The sequence below is a fragment of the Acanthochromis polyacanthus genome, chromosome 3 (genome assembly GCF_021347895.1).
Source record: "Acanthochromis polyacanthus isolate Apoly-LR-REF ecotype Palm Island chromosome 3, KAUST_Apoly_ChrSc, whole genome shotgun sequence".
Taxonomy (NCBI): domain Eukaryota; kingdom Metazoa; phylum Chordata; class Actinopteri; family Pomacentridae; genus Acanthochromis; species Acanthochromis polyacanthus.
In genome coordinates, this window is record NC_067115.1 from 2,148,621 (window position 1) to 2,171,539 (window position 22,919).

Consider the following 22,919-nt stretch of genomic DNA (forward strand, 5'->3'; position numbering starts at 1 on the left):
GGCCCCCGGGGCCGGGTCGCCTGCGTTCGCCCTCCCCTCGACACTTCTCCCCACCAGACCACGACAGAGGCTACCACCACCGACCACCGTCACGCCACGCCTCTCCCCACCACGGGGGGTCCTCATCCCGACACGGTTCACCGCGCTCCCCTCGGCATCAGTCTCCGCGCTCACCCCTCCACGGCTCGCCTCGGTCCCCTCACCGAAGCCGCTGGAGTGGGCCTCCGCCTGGGGACAGCCTGGAGGGTGACGGGCCCTTCTACGAGAGAGATTATGAGTACGAGCGACACCACGAGCCTCCTGCCTACGAGCAGAGCCTGTCCCATGGAAACCCACACCCACATGGAGGGAATCCTCACCCACACCCACGCTCCCCTAGGACTGCCCGCCACGGGCCCCCTCCGCCCCCTCACCCGCACCCCCGTAGGGTACCCAATGGCTACCGCTCATCCTCGCCTTCCCCACATCGTCGGGGACCACCAGGGGCGCCACCCCACCCACACCACCGACCCCCCATGCCAGAGGGCCCCGCAAGGGCCTGCATGAACCTTATAGCGAGACGGATGAGGATGACTGGTGCTAGCGACCACAGAGAGCAGCGGATAAGGCAGGAGAGGAGAAGAACAGCAGCCTCCAGTGCTCTGGCCTTGGATATGTAGACTTTTAACAAAGGAGTGGTGGTGGAAATGTTGGGAGGGACTGGATACCCTCAAAACCCTCTACCTTCACCCCTCAGACTCTAAATAAGCAGAAGTGGTGGAGGGGAGAGGGAGGTTGAAGGTGCTGCAAATAGCCTTTTACACCAATGTGTAAGACTCAAATCGGTGACAGGGCAGCGCATTGTTGAAATGAAAAAGAGACCGCCGAAGATAGCTTGGGCAAGGCATGGGCACAGTTTACCTCTGCCTCTCTCAGTCTCAGAACTATACTTCCCATGGTCGGCCTTGACGACAAAGGCCGAGCTGCAGGAGGAGTGGAGATGTGTGGGAACAGAGAGCAAGGGAGAAGCATAAGGTTATAAAATTGAGATGTGATCATTGCGCTTTACGAGGCCTACAAGCACTTCTCCCAGACTGATGCCTGATTGCTTAGATTTGCTGTCTGTCGCTGGCCATACTAGTACTGTCAAAGCCTGAAAATGAGCTGGAACACAGAGTCCACTGCTGGGACTCTGCTCCTAGACAGATGTGTTTAAAGAAAAATAAATTAATAAAAAGCCAGGACCCCCCTAACCCTTACATACCAAGCTATGCCTCCAGAAAATCAAACTTGAACAATGAAGAACACAATGAAACTTTACATGACAAACAATGAAAAGAAATAAAAAAGGGAGAACAACCACTTTATCTTTAACCTTTTTCCTTTCCAAGGGACAGAACCAGGAAGCTCCGCCTATACTGCAAAAACCAGCCAATCACAGCGCTGGCTGATATTTGATGAGTTTTATCATCTCTGTTTACTGTTAAAGACTCACTCAATGCTGACGGAACTGCTGTGGCATCACTTCCTGTCCAGCCGGCGGCGGTGGTAGTGGAGGGGGGCGAGGCACAGTGTGGGCTCACTTAGTGTTCAGGTGTTCTGGAGGGGTGGGCTCAGGTAACTAGAGAAGGGAACCGGACACTTTGTCAAGCCCCTACCTCCTCTGTAAGCCGACCCGGCGCACGGTGAAGGATCACCGGGCAGGAATTGACGTCACACAGTCGGAAGGGCGGAGGAGAGGAAGGAGGGATGGGAAAAAAAGACTAATTTCTTCAGTATTTCTTCTATCGATTACTTCTCCTTCTTGTTCTTCTTCGGACATTGGAGCTTGGTTCTTCTGTTGCATTCGCTCAGCCTCCTTTGATCTTTTTCGGAGTCCAAAATTTGATGGAAACCTGCATGATTGATTAAATACATACTAGAGAGGAAATCTAACTGGTGTGGGTGGGACCTGGGGGCTTTATAGGAAACTTTGCATTTAGGTTTAAAAAAGAAGTTCTCTTCTTTCAAACTCTCTCTCTCGTACATCTCAGAAAAATTTTTCTGGTTCCCTTTCACCCGAAACAGGCTTTGGCAGTCGACTGTTCTGTTTGTCTCAGTTTTCTGGCCAAACCTCGGTTTCTACAACGAAAAAGAAACACTGCAGGATCACGTTAAAGGTGCCTGTTGTGCTTGAGAAAGAAGAGGGAGAAAGAGTGGAGAGAAGCGAACCTCTACCACACTTCATTTATTATTGTTAATGATGACAGTCTTATGAATAATGATATCAATGTCAATGCAAAATGATGATGATGATGATCATGATACTGGTGATGATTGATTGATAGAACTGTTGCTGTAGATTTGTTGTCATGTTATTTGGAGTTCAAGTATGCTGTGTCCATCTTGTTTACATCCGTTTTGTTCTTATCCCCCGTTCAAACGACGTTTACTGGGTTCCTGATGCCTTCACGCAACGTTTCGGGGCCGTGACCGCTTGGGAACATTCACTTAGCAGCATTGCGTGTTGTAACGCAACTCTTAAGATACATTCTCTCTCCAGAATGGTGGAGGTCAGGGGAGTCTCAGTATCTGACCCGCAGCGATTCATGGGGTCAGTACTCTCAGTGCTCTGTCAAGCCAACCCAAAGATCAATGATTCATGTTCAGAGCCAGGGGTAGAATGGGTTATTGAGAGTGGGAAAGACTCTATCTGCATTTCACACTTAAGAGGTTTCAGAAAAGTCCGTTTTACAGAGGTTCAAGTTCTACCAAGGTTGAACTCTCCCACTTGCAGCCAAAAAAAAAACAAACAATGAATCTCAATCTTTGCCCTCTGTTCAGCTCTGTGGATTCATAGTGAGATCAGTTGACGGAAATAACAGCACAGTATTGGTGGTACAGTGTTGGTGTCAGTCAGTATTACGTGGTGTTGTTCTCTTTTTTACCACCAGGGGTCAGCTATCAGCACACATTACTCACCCTTCCTTCCCCCTCTGCAGGACAGCCTCTGGGCCATATCCTAGTTTCTAGACCTGGAGTGAAACCTCCACTGATCTCTAATATCCTCGCGAGATGTTCAGATGAAGTCTGAGTCCTAGTCAGGAAACGCGGCTGTAGCCTGGGAGACGCCATAACTGTCCGTCAGTCTGTCGTTACGTCTGCCTGTCTGTGCCAACGATGACCCCTCCTACCCCCCCACTGCCTCACCCCGCCTCACCCCAACCTTCTCTCAGGTCTGGATAACCAGAGAACAGTCACCAAATCACCCAGATCTGAAACCTTCTCTGCCAAAACCCACATCAGTGTCCACCAACCTCTCTCTCTCTGTCTCTCCTGATCTATATTTATTCCATGTTCTGTTCTTTCAGCTTGCCAGAAGGTTGCACCGAAATGCTGGGCTGGACAGAAACACTTAGGATTAATAACTTCATCCTTATGGGACAGCAATTATTGAATTTTCAATAACTCTAGGACAAAACGATAAAGTATAGATAAATATAGTTGATAACCTACTGATAAATGTAGATATAATGCCCGTAGATGTAGTTATAGATAACAGAGTATAATTAGAGTTTCAGATATTTATTTATTTTGCATACCGTTCACACTCATGACACGGTCAAGAATCGAGCTACTCTCGAAAACCTCGTGCTGTTTTCTTCGCAGTTGCAAAAGCCAGAAGACAAACCCCAGTCCACATGTTTTGACTCTATGCAGACCTCATGAGCATCCTCATTGTTTAATTTCAGAGGAGAAACTGCATCGCTGTGGAGCTGTAGAGTAGACTAAGGGAAAGAGGACCACACAGAGCTGAGAACATGTTAAAATCACCAACGCTTTTCATACGTCGCTTGACATCACACAAACCCTCGCTCTCATGTATCTCTGTCGCTGTCGTTTTGCCTCCCTCCTCCGGCTGATCCCTTTTCCCTCCACAGATTTCTGCTCCCTCCAGAAATGTGTTGAAATTAGTTGAGCATAGCATGGAGAAGATGGGGATGGGAGGTTGATAGTTTATTTGTTTGGTGGGAATGAAGGGGCACAAACCCGAAACCCCTCTGTCCACACCTTCCGTCTAGAGAGGTTACGACAGCGGGGGATTCTTCGTCCCCACCGCCCCTACAGAGCCACAGTGCCTTCTGTATCCAAGTCACATTGTCACCCCAGAGTCTCCTTACCCATAGTCACTCCCCCATCCCCACCCTAACCCTCTGTAGTAGATGAGATCAACCACACTGCGCCTTAAAGCCGAGTCCCAGCGGCTCCCATGCTAGCATAGAAACAGGGAGAGCGGGGCTTCTGAGACTGGGCCATGGTGAGGAAACAGTCAGGCGGCTTCAGGCAGGGAAATCAACATCACATCCGGAATGGGCTGAACCGTTCAGAACTCACATCCAGACATGCACGCGTTTTTGTAAAAGTTGCCAAAAATCATAAGAGATTCAGAGAGTTTGAATCTGAGCCTTGTGGTTCTGACTTTTAACGACTAAAACGACCGTCGTCATCCGGATCCTGCTAGCTGGCCGGCCCTCTCGGCTTTGGCATGGTGCCATTTCGTGCCATCCCAGAGATGTCCTGGTCCAGTTTCAGGCGGTGTAGTGAGAGGTTTACAGAGGTGCAAAGCAGTTTGCTTACTTCTCAGGTCCCTCTAGAGTTAGGTAGCTAGATAGTTAGGCAACGTAGGGAGGAGTCAAACAAGCAGGCCTCGCTTTGAGTTATTGTATGGTTTTAAGCTGGCAATGGCGTCAGACGTTGTAACGTTGACTCCACCCTTCTGATTGTCACTAACCCACATTACACCCTCTGACCCCTCACCTCCCCATCAGCAGCCTGCCGACGCACCGACACCCAGCGCAAAGCGTGCTGACAGACAGGCGGGACAACCCACCTCCATTTGGCTCCATGACACCACTCGCTTGTCCAGAATTGTAACAGCGGATCCAAAATGGCCAACACACAACACTGCCCTTGTGTGAACGCATGTTGTGTGAGTGTGTGTGTGCGCTTTCCAAGAACAACTCCCATTCCTTTGGGGTGGGGGTGGGGGGGACCAGTGAGCGTCTGATCTTGCTTTGGTTGCTGTTTCACAGATTTCTTTGGGGTTGGGGAGGGATTGCAAGGTTTTTTGCTCAGTCACCACTTCTCTCCACATCTGCTTTCCGTCTTCACCTCCGGCTTCTGTCACCCTCCTGTTGTAACGTCTGACTAATCATTCTGTTGAGTTTCTTCTTCCTTTGGGGACGAAGGAAAAGCTAACAACCCATCCACTCAGTCGGCTGTGAAATTGTGTCAGTGGGTCAGTCGTGAAGCAACGTGTCAACAAAAACATGAATAAGGGCTCTCTTTAAAAAAAAAAAAAAAACTACACAGTGGGTTTTAATGTACAGTAGTGCTGCCAAAAGTCGTGCTTATGTAGCTGAAGCCACGCGGTGGTCTCCCCTTTGTACAGCACTAGATGTGTGCATGCGTGTGTGTGTGTAGGGGGTTCAAGAGTGAGGCGGTGGGGTGGGGGGGTCCAAAAGCGATGAGAGAGGTCTTAGTGATGCTGGGGGTGGAGGGATGGGGAGGGGGGGCAGCAGCAGAGGTCGTAGTGATGTTAAAACACAATTTCACAATGGCACTGGACCACCGTTCACACTCATGATCCATTAAAGGAGGGCAGGCCGTGACAGGGAGACATTTACTCTGTGTGTGTGTGTGTGTGTGTGTGTGTGTGTGTGTGTGTGTGTGTGTGTGTGTGTGTGTGTGTGTGTGTTTTGAGTGGTGTGTTTCAGACTGAAACTGATTTGTATAGTTCACTAGAAAAAAATGTCCCTCTCAAAACAAGAAAAAAACTTCAAGGAACTTTTACTTTGAAATAAGTGAAAAAATCTGCCAGTAGAACAAGTGAAAAACGTCTTTGTAAGATTTCTTGAAATGAGATATGATATTTATAATATTGAGATCTTAAAATTATCTATGAAAACTTATTAAGCTCTATTTACCAGGATTGTCAAGCGAAGGTGTCTTAACCCTCCTGTTGTCCTCATTTACGGCACCAAAAAATATTGCTGCCTCGTGTGAAAAAAAATCCCAAAATTCAGCAGAAAATTCCCCAGATTTATGAAAATTTAAAAAATATTCAGGAAGAAAATTCCTTAAAACTTTTATTGAAAAAAAATAAAAACAAATTTGACAAAAATACAAAATGTAAAAAATAAAAATTGTAAATATTTTCAAAAAACAAATAAAAATCTTCCAAAAATACTAAAACTCACTAAATCACTAAAACTTGTAATATTTTCTTGAAGAGCATTCAGAAGAAAACTATCCAAAATCCAGCGAATTTCACTGGATTTTGGATAATTTTTGTCTGAATGTCCTTCGAGAAACTTTTTTTTAACGTTTATTTTTCCATCAAAAAATGTTCAAAAATTTACCCCTAAATTCTGAAAATATGGAAGTTTTCACTGTGAAAATATATATTTTTTTTCCCACATTTTCAAACTTAAAAACAGGTCAATTTGACCCGCAGGACAACAGGAGGGTTAAAACAAGATGACTTCAAGATGGTTTGACTAAACAAGATAGTTAAGATGAATTCTCTTAAAACAAGTCCCTCTATCTGCTGAAATGTCTCTTGCTAAGTGAATATCTCTTAAATCAAGTGGGATGAGACATTTTGACTAGAAATAAGACAAACAGACTTGGTAGGATTTTGAGTTTTTGCGGTGTTGTTCTGTCAACCATGCAATTTCAGCAAACTTTTATTCAACGTTTTGGGACTTTTGGAGCAAAACTCCTTTTGAAACTTGAAGTAATTTCAATAACTAGACATATAAAAGGAAGAGAGGATTTTATTTTGTTTTTATTGGACTTTAAAATGCATAAAACACGAGTAAAACTATAAAAAAAAAAAAAGGTAATAGAAGACAGATTCCAAGCCCTGAAGCATTCCTGTTACTCTGAAACTGCATGGTGATTCTCATTAATCTCATAAATAATTAACGGTAGGAATCCAAATTTGTGAAAGTCGAAGAATGTAATTATTTAATTCACAATTACATCAAAAAGAAAGTAATAAGTAGTCGGATATGAGTCCGATATGAGGTGGATATGGCATCGTTTTATTTTGCTGTGGTTGATTAATCAGCTAATTGACAAGTCAGCACTAATTGTGTGTGTGTGTGTGTGTGTGTGTGTGTGTGTGTGTGTGTGTGTGTGTGTGTGTGTGTGTGTGTGTGTGTGTGTGTGTGTGTGTGTGTGTGCGTCCTGACACCATCAGCTACAGTAGGTAACCCTCAGTGCCTTACACTGTACAGGACACCATGGTTTCTCCATCACACATCACATTTTAACGTCCTCCTCGCTCTCTTCACCTCCCTCCACTCCTCACTTACTTCCAGCCTGGATGTGTGTGTGTGTGTTTGTGTGTGTGTGTGTTTGTGTGTGCGTCAGGGGGGAGGTGGGGTGTGGGGGTCTGAAGATAATCATGTCGTTTGTCTCACCCATCCTCGCCCTCCCTCCCACGCCATCCGATGTGTACTTTGGCTCTGTAATTCTTGTGTAAATAATCCATAAAGGTTGTGAAAAACTCACGGTGTTCATCAGACGTTCATTCATTCGCTCACTGTGAAAGGTGTGTGTGTAGACTGAGTTTGTGTGTGTGTGTTTATGGAGCTGCAGGTATTCGGAGTGAAAGATGATTTCTGCACATCGTTCTTTAACGTGATCAACAATTTGTGCTAAACCCCTAAATTTGTCTTGTAGGAAGAGAGCTTCCATCTGTGGCCACATGGGGGCAGAAGAGCTGTTTTTAAAAATCCAACAAAGCCAGAGCCCTCATGTTGGCTGGGCTTTCATTGAGTTAATGTTTATTCTTGTCAGTCATTTTATCTCTGAGGCTACGCCGGCTAAATGCCATGGTTTATTTATGCTCACATGATGGAGTAAATTCTGCATCTGTAATGCGAAAGAACCGCTTGTTTTGTGCACAAATGATCAGAATTGGTACCTCTGATGCCTGTCTGGCTCCACCACTGGTTTTCAGTAAACTGGCTCCTCACAGACAAAGTGTCTCCTGCTGTCACCCCTCTCTCTCTCGCTCTCTGTTTCCATTCATCTCTCCTCTGTCCTCTCCATCTGTTTCCATCACTTCAGTCCAGTGGAGACGAGTTGCTTCCAGGAGATTTGTCCTCAGACGCTGCAGGCCGGTCTGTCCCGGGATCAGCAGGATCTTTATGCCTCTTTAACCCTTTGTAGCTCACATTCTGCTGCTTTTAATCGATTTTCAACACTTAAACGTCATACCAGAGGGAGCATCTAAAGTTTGTTGTTTGTCCGGTTAGTTCTCAGGTGAAAATGAAGCACCAAAGTGTGTAAACTAGTCCTGAAGGTAGCACCCATATGACACCAACGTGGCTTTTCTCATTAGACGTCACAGTGTCTGACTTTATTGGATGACAATGAGGTGAAACAGTGGTACCAAAAAGAAGAATATCGGGTTTCAGATTAAACTTCTTCAAACATATAACCAAACTAAAGCCCAAACTAAAAGTATCTAACGCTGAGCCGGCCATCATCTACTGCTACACTGGAAAAAATGCCCCTCTCAAAACGAGATAAAATCTGCCAATCTGTGAAAAAATCTGTCAGTAGAACAAGTGGAAAAATGGCTTGGTCAGATTTCTTGAAATAAGATGTGATATTTAGAATACTGAGATCTTAAAATTAGCTGGAAAACTTATTTTAAGCTGCATTTTATCAGGATTGTCCTCATTTATGGCACCAAAAATATTGTTTCCTTGTCTGAAAAAAATCCAAAAATTCTGCAAAAAAAATCCCCAAATATTAAAAAAACGTCTTTCCCTTAAACGTTTCCCTTAAAAGTTTTATTTTTAAAAAATACCCAAATTTGGCAAGAAATATAAATTTAAAAAATAAAGAAAATGAAAATTGATGTATTAACCCTCCTGCTGTCTTCATTTACGGTCACCAAAAAATATTGTTTCCTTGTCTGAAAAAAATTCACAAAAATCAGCAAAAAATTCCCCAAAAAAAGTTTTATTCAAAAAAAAATCACCCAAATTTGGCAAGAAAATTCTTGTAAATATTTTCAAAAAATGAGTAAAAATCTTCCAAAACATCCTAAAAATATCTAAAGGGATTCCATGAATATCAAGAAAAGTTCTAATAAAGTTCTAATATTAATATTAAATCCAGCAAAATTTGCTGGATTTTGTTTGATTTTTTTTCCCAAATGTTCTTAAAGAAATGTTGTTTTTTTTAAATTTTCTAAAATTTCCCAAAATCTTGCAAAAAATGTTGAAAGTGTGGAAGTTTTCAATGCTAATTTATTTATTTTTTCTATATTTTCACACTTTAAAGGGGTCAATTTGACCCGCAGGACGACACGAGAAAATTTCAAGATTGTTTGACTTAACAAGATATTTAAGATGCGTTGTCTTAAAACAAGTCCCTCCATCTGCTGAAATGTCTCTTGTTAAGTGATTTTATCTTAAATCAAGTGGGATGAGACAAAAAATAAGACCGATAGCCGTGGTAAGATTTTGAGTTTTGCAGCGTGTGAATCTCCTACAAAGGGTTAAATGTTGCTTCAAAGGATCCGAGCTGAGCAGGAGCGTCACCGAGGAGAGTCTCTGAAGCAACGTCCAACCGTCCATCTCATCGGCATCCGACCCAGTAGAAACCCAACCAGTGCCACAGTAGAAAACCATACAGGATTCACTCAGCAAGTTGGGGGAAAAAAGAGAAAAAAATAAAAAATAAATGGCAATTTAAGATAAAAGAGAAGTATTTAATTACAGATTTGCATGTGCAATGTGCATGCCACTATGTGGGGTAACAAGTCAACTTCAGGAATTAAAAAAAGATATTAAATATAAAGAAAAAAGTATATATATATGTAAAAATATATATAGATAGATGTTTTTAAGAGCAATGTGTTTCTTTTTCTTCTATTTTTAAAAACAAAAAATGTAAAAAAACTCGACCAAAAAAAAAGACAAAAACGGAAAAAAAAAAATTCATCCTGATAAAAAATGGAAATGACTTTGGTGATGAAATCAAAGAATGTTTGTTTGTTATATTTGCCAGTTATTTCACGGGAGAAAATACCGTGGGGCAATGAGGATAGATAACACTTTAACTAACATTGCAGAGAAAAAAAAACAAAGAAAAAATGATTTTAAAAAGGGGGAGAAGGAATACGAAACTTTCCCTCGATGAAAACAATCCCTTTGAGAGTAAAGAGCTGCCTGAACCTGAATCTGGTGATGTTATTCCTGTTTATTCCGGCTATGAAATCCCTTCTTTCTCTCTCTCCCTCTCTACTTCTCTCTTTCTCTCACCATCTCCGTTTCTTTCTCTATCTCTGCTGTTTCTACCAGTGCATTTTGTAATTTCAAACAGAACTCTTCCTAAAGAACCTGAATAAACCAGAGAGAATGCATTCTACCCATCCTCCTGTCTGCTCCGTTCATTCTGCACACCTGAGAAATCACATTACAAGTAATCACATTACACTGCCATGGTGACGTGAAGCTGTTTGCTGAAGACACACAAGAAGCTGATGAAATTTACACACTGTAAATACACTGGAAAAAATGCTCCTCTCAAAACAAGAAAGAAAACTGATTTCAAGGAACTTTTACTTTGAAATAAGTGAAAAAATCTGCCAATAGAACAAGTGAAAAATGTCTTGGTAAGATTTCTTGAAATAAGATATGATGTTTAGAATACTGAGATCTTAAAATTAGCTGGAAAACTTATTTAAAGCTCTATTTTACCAGGATTGTCAAGCTTAGTTGTCTTAAACCTCCTGTTCTTCTCATTTACGGCACCAAGAAATATTGCTTCCCTGTCTGAAAAAAATCCAAAAATTCAGCAAAAAAAATCCCTAAATTTATAGAAAATTTACAAAATCTTCAGGAAAAAATTCCCTCAAAAGTTTAAAAAAAATAAAAAATAAAGCCTCAAATTTGGCAAGAAGTAAAAATAAAAAACAATTCAAAAGTGTAAATATTTTCAATAAATGAATAAAAATCTTCCAAAAAATCCTAAAAATATCTAAAGTGATTCTATATATATTAATAAAAGTTCTAATATTTTCTTTAAGAACATTCATAAAAAATCAACCAAAATCTAGCGAAATTCGCTGGATTTTGGTTGATTTTTATCTGACAAGGAAACATTATTTTTGGTGACCGTAAATAAAGACAACAGGAGGGTTAATACATCTTAAATGAGGAGGTTACATGAAAGCAAAAATCTATTTTTGAGGGGAAAACTGCTATTTTTTTTTAACATAGCTGACTTATTCTAAGCTTGACAATCCTGATAAAATGCAGCTTAAAATAAGTTTTCCCAGCTAAGACCTCAATATTCTAAATATCACATCTTATTTCAAGAAGTCTTACGAAGTCATTTTTCACTTGTTCTATTGGCAGATTGTTTCACTTATTTCAAGGTAAAAGTTCCTTGAAATAAGTTTTTTTTGTGTTTTGGGAAGGGCATTTTTTCCAGTGTACGAACATCGAAACATTAGTTTTTGTTACTTTTATTAAACATGTATTTATGATGTATCCCTTGGACTTCAAAGGTCCTTCAGTTACATTCTGAGCCGGTGTCTAAATCAGAGCTGACTCAGAAAAAAAGCCCCAAAGTGATTAATTCCAAGATAAAGTCAGAGAGCACGATGAGTTCTTACATAACAAACCAGACGCATGTGAAGAATATGTTCTCCTATTGGTCTGCTGCAGTCAGATCACATTTCATCGTCTAATTAAAAGACAAAAACTTTTATTATTTGAAGTCAACAAGAAGTCAAAGAATCACTTCATCAAGACGAAAGGTGTCATAATGACAGTGAGGAGCACGTTTTAATTAAGAAAAGAGTAGCTGCAGATGACATAAACTGCTGTTCATGTTTGACAGTTTTCTGATGTGTTGTCGTAGTTTTTATTACTTTTAACAATTACTGCCGTCAACAGCAGCAGAACAGGAACAGCCTGGACCTTTCAGTGAAGTGATTAAAAGAGACCTAATTATCACTGAGCAGTGAATTACATGTAGCAGGAATAAAGCTGAAATGTGATTTAATTAATATCATTAACCCTGATGTTTGTCCTCATTTACAGGGACCAAAAAATATTCTTTCATTGTCTGAAAAAAAATCCAAAAATTCAGCAAAAAAATCCACAAATGTGTGAAAATTTGCAAAACCTTCAGGAATAAAATTACGGTTATTCCTTAAAAGCTTTATTTAAAAAAATAAAGTCCCCCAAATTTTGGCAAGAAAATTCTTGTAAATATTTTCAAAAAATGAGTAAAAACCTTCCAAAAAAATCCTAAAAATATCTAAAATGATTACATATATATCAGTAATTTCCTTCAGAACATTCACATAAAAATTAGTTGATTCTTTTGTGAATTTTCTGAAGAAATATTTTTAACATTTCTTTTTTCCATCAAAAAATGTTCAAAGATTTCCCAAAAATGATGAAAACATGGACATCAGAGGTTTCACTGTGACTTTTTTCTCACATTTTCAAACTTTAAAACGGTCGGTTTGACCTGCAGGACGACATGAGAGCTAAACACAACGAGGACAGTGATTCCAGCTCTCAGGTTCATCCCTAACTTCACTACAACCAATTCAAAACATCAGAATACAGAATAAAGTGCTCTAAGTGATAGTCAGAGCAGCTGGAAGCATACGGATATTAAGATGCATTCTCTTAAAACAAGTCCCTCCATCTGCTGAAATGTCTCTTGTTAAGTGAATTTATCTTAAATCAAATGGGATGAGACATTTAGAAAGAAGATTTAAGATTTAAGGTAAGATTTGGAGTTTTTGCAGTGCACGTTCCAGCTAAGACGACCTCAGAAACCAGCTGCTTCTCGTTGGGTTTAAGAATTTAAAATATGTTCAAATGAAACGCCCTCCGCCTCCCTCCTCCTCCTCCCCTCGGTCTACGACAAGCACGACGTCACGGCTGTGGGCTGAGGAGGACACACACACACACACACACACACACACTCACCTACAAACATCCACATGCGGTATGTCACTGTGTCCTCCCTCACTGTAAAATGACGTTTTGTTGACACACCGCCTCCTTCCTTTTTTCCTTCCTCTCTGTGACTATCTGCTGCCATCTGTCTGTCTGTATGTCCACTGGAAAAAATGCCCCTCTCAAAACAAGGGAAAAAAACTTATTTCAAAGAACTTTTACCTTGAAATAAGTGAAAAAATCTGCCTGTAGAACAAGTGAAAAATGTCTTGGTCAGATTTCTTGAAATCAGATATGATGTTTAGAATATTAAGATCATAAAATTAGCTGTGAAAACTTATTTTAAGCTGTACTTTACCAGGACTGTTAAGCTTAGGTGTCTTAACCCTCCTGTTGTCCTCATTTACGGGCATGAAAAACGTTGTTGCCTTGTCTGAAAAAAATCTAAAAATTCAGCAAATATTTCCACAAATTTATAAAAATTTGCAAAACATTCATTAAGAATATTCCTTAAAAGTTTCCCTTAAAAAATTTTAAATCCCCAAATTTGGCAAGAAATAAAAATTTTAAAAATTAAAAAATAACAATTGTAAATATTTTCAAAAAATGAATAAAAATCTTCCAAAATAAATCCTAAAAATATCTAAAGTGATTCCATATTTATCAGTAAACTTGTTTTCTGAATGTTCTTAAAGAAACGTTTTTTAAAACATTTCTTTTTCCACCAAAAAATGTTCAAAAATTTCCCAAAAATGTTAAAAATGTGGACGTTTTCACTGTCAATTTTTTTTCTCCTGCATTTTCAAACGTACAACGGGTCAGTTTGACCTGCAGGACGACAGGAGGCTTAAAACAAGATCATTTCAAGATGGTTTCACTTAACAAGATATTTAAGATGCATTGTCCTAAAACAAGTCCCTCCATCTGCTGAAATGTCTCTTGTTAAGTGAATTTATCTTCAATCAAGTGGGATGAGACATTTAGAATAAAAATAAGACAAATGGTAAGATTTGGAGTTTTTGCGGTCTGTCTGTCTGTCTGTCTGTCTGTCTGTCTGTCTGTCTGTCTGTCTGTCTGTCTGTCTCCTCACACCTGAAGATCATAAAAACACAAGAGGGATTATGTGTTTATTTGATTGGGGTAAAAGGAGACAAATTACCTGCGGACTTTAACAACTCTTGAAGCATTAGCCTGTCTATCACGTCACGCACACACACACTCACACACATGCAGAAATTCCTGGATTTACCAGTTAGACTAGTTCAGGTTCCACATTCAACACAATTTGATTTCCAGCGACCAGTAAAATCAGAGCATAACAACCTATAAATAACCACAACTCCATTGTTTTCCTTTGTTTTAGTCCAAAAAAGTACATTCTGAAGGCGCCCACATTTTAGGAATTACCTTTTTGTTAAACATCATGAACAAACTGAAGTTTTTTAAAGAAAAATAAATTCAGTTTCAGTAATAGTATGCCTCAGTTTATCATTTACACATGACAACTTGCAGAGTGTCTATAAAAAGGCGCAGAACGTTTAGTCTCAGGTGCACCCCCTGTCAAAAACGCTTTCTCATTCAAATGAATTAGAACCTGTCCTAAAACTTTTGACAGGGGGTGTATCCGAAACTGAATGATGTAGTGTTTTACTTTATGATCAAGACGACAAAAGTCAGACCAGAAACAAGAGAAAATGTTACAAAAACGAGACAGAAAATGACAAAAAATGAGGCTAACAACACAAAACCAAATGAATATGAGACAAAATATCAGACAAAACGTTACAAAGCAGCAAAATAATGGACAGCGATGACAAAAATGAGACAATAAATTACACAAAATGACCAAAAAAAAGGGTAAAGCGAATCATAAAATGGCAAAAAAAATAAGGCAAAAAACAACATTCAGCCAAAATAGTCACGATATGTGCAGAATGTACACACACACACACACACACACACACACACACACACACACAGTCATACAAGGCCAGATGTATCAGAGAGATCTGTCCTTTTGTAGCACAGTCTTAAAATAGACTCGTCCTATCTGCTGCCCGCCGGCATCTTTGCATCATTTCCTGTCTCTGCCAGCTCTTCTGCTGCTGCCAGACACACACACACACACACACACACTCTCTCTTACTCATTCACATTCACAGCCAGCAGCGTCTCTGCTGTGCTGAAACGCTTCAGTCCCACCGTCGGGATCGTGAGAGGAGATGCAGTCATGTGTTCACGGCGGTTTGTCATGTGATCATCAGATGACAGCACAAAGAGCTGCAGCACACGACCACTTCCTCCTCCTTTCCAGAGAAGCCACTCAGCAGCCAGATTTCGACAGAGCTTCACTTCCTGTTGGCACACAGAAAAAGTGCTTGAGGTGGAAAATGAAACGACAAAAACTGTCCCAGATGTCTGAATGAAGCCATTTTACAGCCAGGTAGTCTGCAAAACTTCAAATATTGGTGGTTTCTTGGAGAATTTAGTTAATCCCGGCATTAATTTAAGGAAAGTTACAGCAGTCCACTAACAGATCTGTTGTTTTTCAGCAAATTCAAGTCTCAGTTCCGCAAAATGTGTTTGTTTTTTTCAATTTAAAAAACTGCAAAGATGATTCATTTCACCCTGCTTTTAGATCTACTCCAAGCGGACTGTTTTAGTGTCAGTAGCTTTAAATACACGGCCCCTTCAGGAAGAAGACTCTCTCTGCATTTGTGATCGTCGGTGTCGAGCAGCTGACCAAACTGTGGGCGTGATTTCCTCTCTGACTAATCATTTTACAAGGAACTATTGCCGAATCCACAGCACATCTGTGTTTTATTGACTCCTGTTGGTGCCGGGTTCGTCAGAAAATGCTGCCGTTTTAAAATCACTGGTTCAGTAACGCAGCTTGGACATGCCTCTGAAGAGACTTGTAGAATTACTGGACTGTGTTTCAGTCGCTCTTTTATCCTCGCTTCATTGTCTGGCGTCAGAAACAGAATGTTCTGTAAATGAAAGCAGCTTTCACTGGGAATTTGGATGAATTAATCCTCCTGTTGTCTTCACTCATGGGCACCGAAAAATATAGTTTCCTTGTCTGAAAAAAATCCAAAGATTCAGCAAAAACATTCCCCAAATTTCTGAAAATTTGCAAAAACTGTCAGGAAGAAAATTCTAACCATTCCTTAAAAGTTTCCCTTAAAATTTTATTTTAAAAAATCCCTCAGATTTGGCAAGAAATGTCTTGTATTTCTTGTATTTGTGCTTCATTACAGTTTAAGCATAAACACCTGAAGTGCTGAACATAAAAAAAATAAATAAAATAAACCTGAATATAACGAGAGAGCTAAGCCACAAGCAGCAATGGAAACAGCATCAGAGAAGATATCAGAACATACAGGAAACAGGTGATATTAACCGTCCTGTTTTCCTCGTTTACAGGCACCAAAAAATATCGTTTCCTTATCTGAAAAAAATCCAAAAGATTTTCAAAAAAAATCCCCAAATTTCAGAAAATTTGCAAAACCTTCAGGAAGAAAATTCCCAAAAATTCCTTAAAAGTTTTATTTTTAAAAAATCCCAGAAATTTGGAAAGAAAATTCTTCTAAATATTTTCAAAAAATGAGTAAAAATCTTCCAAAAAAATCCTAAAAATATCTAAAATGATTCCATATATATATCAACAAAACTTCTAACATTTTCTTGAAGGAAATTTACCAAAACTTCAACTAAAATCCAGCAAAATTCTCTGGATTTTGGTTGATTTTTAATGAATGTTCTTAAGAAATGTTTTTTTTTAGATTTCTTTTTTCCCACCAAAAAAAAAAAATAAATAAAAAAATGTTGAAAATGTGGACATCAGAAGTTTCACTGTGAAAATATTTTTTTTCTCCACATTTTCAAACTTAAAAAGGGTCAATTTGACCTGCAGGACGACACAAAGGTTTAAACGCTGCATATATGAGCTCAGACGGCGGGAGAAAACAACAGATGTAAACATCAGCTGAGTTTAAGTGCAACAGAAGACGTTAAACATCGGCAATCACCCAGTCCTTGTTTACTGGTTTCTACTCAGCCTTACAGTTTCAGCATTTCTGATTGCTCCTCAGCCTGACAGTTTCTGCTCTTCAGCTCCTCGGATGCTGGAAGTGCATGAAGACTCCTGTGTTCAGTCTTTGCATCCGGCAGCAGAGCAGCTGTTGCTCTTTGCTCCTGGCTGAGAGGTTTCAGAATCAGCAGAAGCAGCTCGAGTAGCTCAACAAACCTGCCGGACTGTGAAGCAGCTGCTCGTTTAGAACGCTTCAGTGAGCAGCGAGGGGGCCGGAGTATTCAAAGCTTCATCCGGCCAACTGTTGGTTTCCCACAGCTTTTATCTTACATCACCAAGACAAACAAACGCATTATATTTTCACTATATGTGACCTTTAACCCTCGTGTCGTGCTGCGGGCCAAAATTGACCCGATTTAAAGTTTGAAAATGTGGAAAAAAATATGTGTTTTCACAGTGAAACTTCTGATCTTTGAAAATGTTAAAAATGTTTCTTAAGAACATTCACATAAAAATCAACCAAAATCCAGCAAAATTCGCTGGATTTTGGTTGATTTTTTAGTGAATGTTCTTACAAAACAATATTAGAAGTTTTACTGATGTACACCCCCTGTCAAACGCTTTCTGATTCAAATGAATGAGAAAGCGTCCTAAAACTTTCGACAGGAGGTGTATATGCAATCACTTTAGATATTTTTAGTTGGGTTTTTTTGGAAGATTTTTACTCATTTTTTGAAAATATTTGCAAGAATTTTCTTTCCAAATTTGGTGGATTTTTTAAAAATAAAACTTTTAAGGAATTTTTGGAAGGTTTTGCAAATTTTCTGAAATTTGGGCATTTTTTTTTGCAAAATTTTTGGATTTTTTTCAGACAAGAAAACAATATTTTTTGATGCCTGTAAAAGAAGAAAACAGGACGGTTAATATCACCTGTTTCCTGTATGTTCTGATATAGTCACTGAGGCTGTTTCCATTGCTGCTTGTCGTTAGTTCTCTCGTTATATTCAGGTTTATTTTTTATTTTTTATTTTTTTTTATGTTCAGCACTTCAGACGTTTATGCTTAAACTGTAATGAAGCACAAATACACGTGGATCTACGTTGATATTAATGATTAAAGATCACCTCAAGCAGCAATTATTTCCTGTTTCGCTGTACTTTGGATTTTAAGATAAAGGGAATAAAAGATGACGGTACTATTCATAATGTTATGATGTTTGAAAAAAATCATTTGTGAATGATATATACTCACAGTCAATATACGTATTAATGTGATGTAATACAATTGCTGTAATGCAGTGATAAAAAACACATCTGACTCACTCTGCTCGGTCCCACAGTTTATCTGCCTCCATCGCAGGCAGGACAGCGCCGGTCGATGCATGCACGCATCCTGTGACATTTCCTGCGCTGTTCTTTTTTTAGCTCCGAGCTGTTAGAGCGCTACGTCACTGCGACTGTCTGGCCTCTGCACTCTGCATCTTAATCAGGCTGCCTCTTACATGGCGTTCACAGCGCAGGATTGGTCCACGGAATCCATCACCGAAAGCATCTCTGCAATTTGCTTCGCTGCTGTAGCAACAGCAGGGTTCTGAACGGCTTGTGTTTGTGCAGCAGAGAGCATCAGAGCTGTGGTTTACCCCGTTATGGCTGATGTTTGCTCAGACCAGAGCTACAGCGAAGTGATCCTACTAACAAGTACTGTATGTGCCGCCAATGTTCATGAATCTGCAGCTGATTTGAGGGTTTTTTATTATCATTTTAACATTATTCAGTAGGAACCAATGGTCCGAGAAGTGAGGAAGCATTGGGAGACGGACAAACACCTTGTTTTGGAAGGATCACAGCAGCTTTGTAGTTTAGTGACTTAACAGCAAGTCCTTAGCAACAATTACAGTTTCTCAGAACCCAAACTCCTCAGAATATGAGCATAAGCAAGCAGGAAATCCTCAGACTGAGACGTGGAGAGAAGAGACGTTGGTGTCGACACAGCTCCGTTCTTATCTTAGTGAAATCTGCGTCTCTGAGAAACTTTACGTCTGGCTTCCGCTCTCACCACAGCACAGAATCAGCCCAACTAAAAATAGTACAATGATCATAGATCGAATCCAGACAAATGAAAGATGTCAGTTTTTATGCTTCTAGACTGAAGGGCTTGTATAACTCAGTTTCAGAACCATATTTACATTTTAGGCAAAGTTCTAAGCTGCTTTAAGTCTTTTCTAAGGGGAATGGATTCTGTGGTTCAAACTGCCATCACCTGTGGTGTCCCTCAGGGCTCCGTTCTGGAGCCAGCATTTTTTAATTTATACACGCTGCCACAATGTTGAATGTCAACCCTACGCTGATGATGCACGCTTCTACTGATGACACTAGCCCAGCTGACAAACCGTCTTTGTGCCTCGGTAACAACATGAGCGGATCATCGAGCTTTCTGCAGCTCAACAGCAACAAACCTGAAGCGCTCATCTTTGGTACCAAAGGAAGGCTCATGTACAAAAGCTGGCTGAGAGCACAGAACATGAAGCAAAGAACCTTGGTGCTGTCTTTGTTTGCGATGCGTTCTTTGAATCCCAGGTGGGAAAAACATCCCTCAGTGTGCTTTTCTGTCTGAAGAAGACGCTGAAAGACGGATTCATGCTTTTGTTTTTCACAGACCTGACAACTGTAATGTGTTGTTGTCTGACCTCCCAAAGAGATGCTTGAGATTTATACACTACCAGTCAAAAGCTTAGATGCACCGTCTCTTTCAATGCTTAAAAGATTAACACTCTTTTGTTTCCAACACAATTCCATATGCATTCTTTTGATGTCTTCAGTATTAATATACAATGTAAAACAAATAAAATAAAAAACAATAAATGAGTGCATGATCTAATTCTATTTCTGTCGTATTGATATTGAGTGGGAAGCAGCAAAAGATGGCTCATTGGCCTTAGTCCAAACTGAAATATTTAATTAACTACTGGATGCTTTGCCATGTAACTGTGTTCAGATATTGGTAAACATCCTCACAGAGATGCTAACATCACTGCAGACTAGAGAAATATATTAATAATCACTGTTCAAAACTGTTGAACCAATAATGGTTGCAGTGTTACATCAAGCAGCTTCTTGTTGATTTACTGACTGTGTGCATATCTTTCATAGAGTACATATGAATGCACTTGTGATTTTTATGCAGTATACATGTAAATAGACTTTTTGTTTTTGTTTATCAGCCACGATAGCCAACAACCGAACATTTCACTCCTGTTTGAGTCGTGTAAACTCAGGATTTCATCAGAGAGGCTTTTCTTTCTAAAGCAGCAAACCACTCTGAAATCTAATGAACAAATTAAAATCACACCTTCAGCTTCCCTGAAAGAAAGATTTGCCCCTCTGACTCCATTAAAGCCCCTCACAGCACATCAGGAAGAGCATACGAGCCTGGCGATGTTTGAGAACAAATAACAGCATGTGTGTGAGCTGGAAACTCGGTTTGAGCAGACATGTGTGTGTCTGATCGGAGCACGGGTAGCAGCCGAGGACACGCTGTTTTCTTACTGAAGTGGCCGTGTGGAACATTGTGTACCTAACTGTGTAAAGCTCGGAGCGCTCAGCAAGAATCACAGCTCTGAATCTCCTCTGAGCTGCTGAAGTCACAAATGTCATCAAATGTCACACTGGAAAAACTCAAAGTCTTACCGAGTGTATTTGTCTTGTTTTTAGACAAAATGTCTCGTCCCACTTGATTTAAGATAAATTCACTTAAAAGTGGCATTTCAGCAGATGGAGGGACTGGTTTTAAGACATAAATATCTTGTGAAGTCAAACAATCTTCAAATTATCTTGTTTTGAGGTGAATTTTACAAGAAAACTCAAAATAAGTTCAACCCTCCTGTCGTGGGTCAAATTGACTCGTTTTAAAGTTTGAAAATGTGGGGGAAAAGATATTTTCACAGTGAAACTTCTGATGTCCACATTTTCAACATTTTTGGGAAATTGTTTTGGTGGAAAAATGAAATTTTAAAAATGTTTCTTAAGAATATTCACACAAAAAAAATCAACCAAAATCCAGCAAATTTCACTGGATTTTGGTTGATTTTTATGTGAATGTTCTTGAAGAGAATATCAGAAGTTTTACTGAAATAATCACTTTAGATATTTTTAGAATTTTTTGGAAGATTTTTACTCATTTTTTGAAAATATTTACAAGAATTTTCTTTCCAAATTTGTTGATTTTTTTTTTAAATAAAACTTTTAAGAAATTATTGTAATTTTCTTCCTGAAGGTTTTGCAGATTTTCAGAAATTTGGGGATTTTTTTGCAGATTTTTTTCAGACAAGGACAAAATATTTTTTTTCTGCCTGTACATGACAGCAGGAGGGTTAAGACATCTGAAATTAGGAGGTTACATGAAAGCAAAAATCTATTTTTCAGGGGAAAACTGCTTTTTTTTTTTTAGCATGTCTGGCTTATTTTAAGACACCTAAGCTTGACAATCCTGATAAAATGCAGCTTAAAATAAGCTTTCCAGCTAATTTTAAGATCTCAGTATTCTGAATATCACATCTTATTTCCAGAAATCTCACCAAGCCATTTTTCACTTGTTCTATTGGCAGATTTTTTTCACTTATTTCAAAGTAAAAGCTCCTTGAAATAAGTTTTTTTTTTCTTGTTTTGGGAGGGGCATTTTTTCCAGTGCAGGACTATTTTTCCTGCTTCATACCATGAACTAAATATGAGAAAGATCATGAGTGATGCCAGCAGTGACTCAAAGTCCTTCCAAAAGTCACTCTCACACCTCCATCTAAATTCCCAGTTAGTCAGCAATGAAGAACGTGACTCATGGGTTTGACGTATAAAACATTTTATGAGCAATTATTTTAATGAGCTTCATACTCAGGTAATTTCCATAAGTGGCATTGTTTTAGTCCACGAACCAATTACAGCGTCTTTTAAATGACTTCAGCGACTGTTTCTCACGATAACACACCGACAAACACCACTGCAGCCTGAAATCCTCTCCAGCTCAGTAATTATTGCTGCTTAAAGAAGGATTTATGGATAGATTTGATCAAAATTCAAGCGTAAACACTTCCCATATGGTTTGACCCAGATCTGAAAGTTGTTTTCTGTGTTAAGCCAGAGATCTAGTTGGCAGATCAGGGTCACCGATAAAACTCTGATCTGGGGGTTTACGTGGCCGTTCATAAGCTGTGTGGATATCTGGCAGCATTAGCACTCACAGTGTGGTAATGCATCTGCTGAGCCTGGAGATATGAAAGCAGCGTGAGAGAATGTGAAGTCAGAAGGAAAATATGCATCGTTTTATATCGGTCTGAATTCTACCGTAGACGAAGTAAAGCAGAGAAGATGCTATTGTAACATTTGTTAATTTGAAATGGCTTTTACGGGTGATTTCTGTGCTGATTTTGTGCTTTTTATGGTGATTTTTGCGTTTTTGTTGTTACTGTCTACCTTTTTTTGTAGAAAGTTTTAAGTCTTTCTGTGCAAATGTCACATATTTTGTGGCTATTTTAGGTCTTTTTGTGGCATTTTTGCATCTTTTTATGTTGATTCCGCGTGTTTTTCTAACAATTTCGTGCATATTTTTGTTTATTTTGTGCCTTCTGTGCATTTCTGAGCCTTTCTGTCTTGTTGTTTCCTTACAAAGTGCTTCATTTCAAATCTAAAATCACTAACATTCTTCAATCTGTCACTTTTGGGATGAACTTCTCAAATCTCTTGTCAGGTGAACTCACAAGAAACAATAATAATATTAACTCTTTATATAGCACCTTTCTGAAAGCAGGTGTCAGGGTGCTCCACAATAAAGTAAAAAATTAAGACAAGGCCTTACGATGGAAGGAAGTTTTCAGCATTTTTTTTCTGAGAACGCATTGATGTTCCTAAGTCAACAATAAAAGA

General features: G+C 39.5%; 1 protein-coding gene and 1 long non-coding RNA gene across 2 annotated transcripts in view; one reads left to right on the top strand and one right to left on the bottom strand.

Annotated features, from left to right (window-relative positions):
* cacna1ab (calcium channel, voltage-dependent, P/Q type, alpha 1A subunit, b) overlaps positions 1 to 10,416 on the top strand; it is a 141,212-nt gene extending 130,796 nt beyond the window's left edge. The window contains 1 exon segment of the mRNA XM_051945084.1: positions 1 to 10,416. Within this exon segment, the coding sequence (XP_051801044.1) occupies positions 1 to 659 (659 nt within the window). The 3' untranslated portion in view covers positions 660 to 10,416.
* A 3,671-nt stretch (positions 10,417 to 14,087) lies between these two features.
* Positions 14,088 to 19,262, bottom strand: LOC127533056 (uncharacterized). Its single transcript, XR_007940629.1, has 2 exons — positions 18,330 to 19,262; positions 14,088 to 15,329 (listed from the first exon to the last, which is right to left on the bottom strand). It is a non-coding gene; the product is annotated as an uncharacterized LOC127533056 (long non-coding RNA).
* Between the last annotated feature and the right edge of the window lie 3,657 nt (positions 19,263 to 22,919).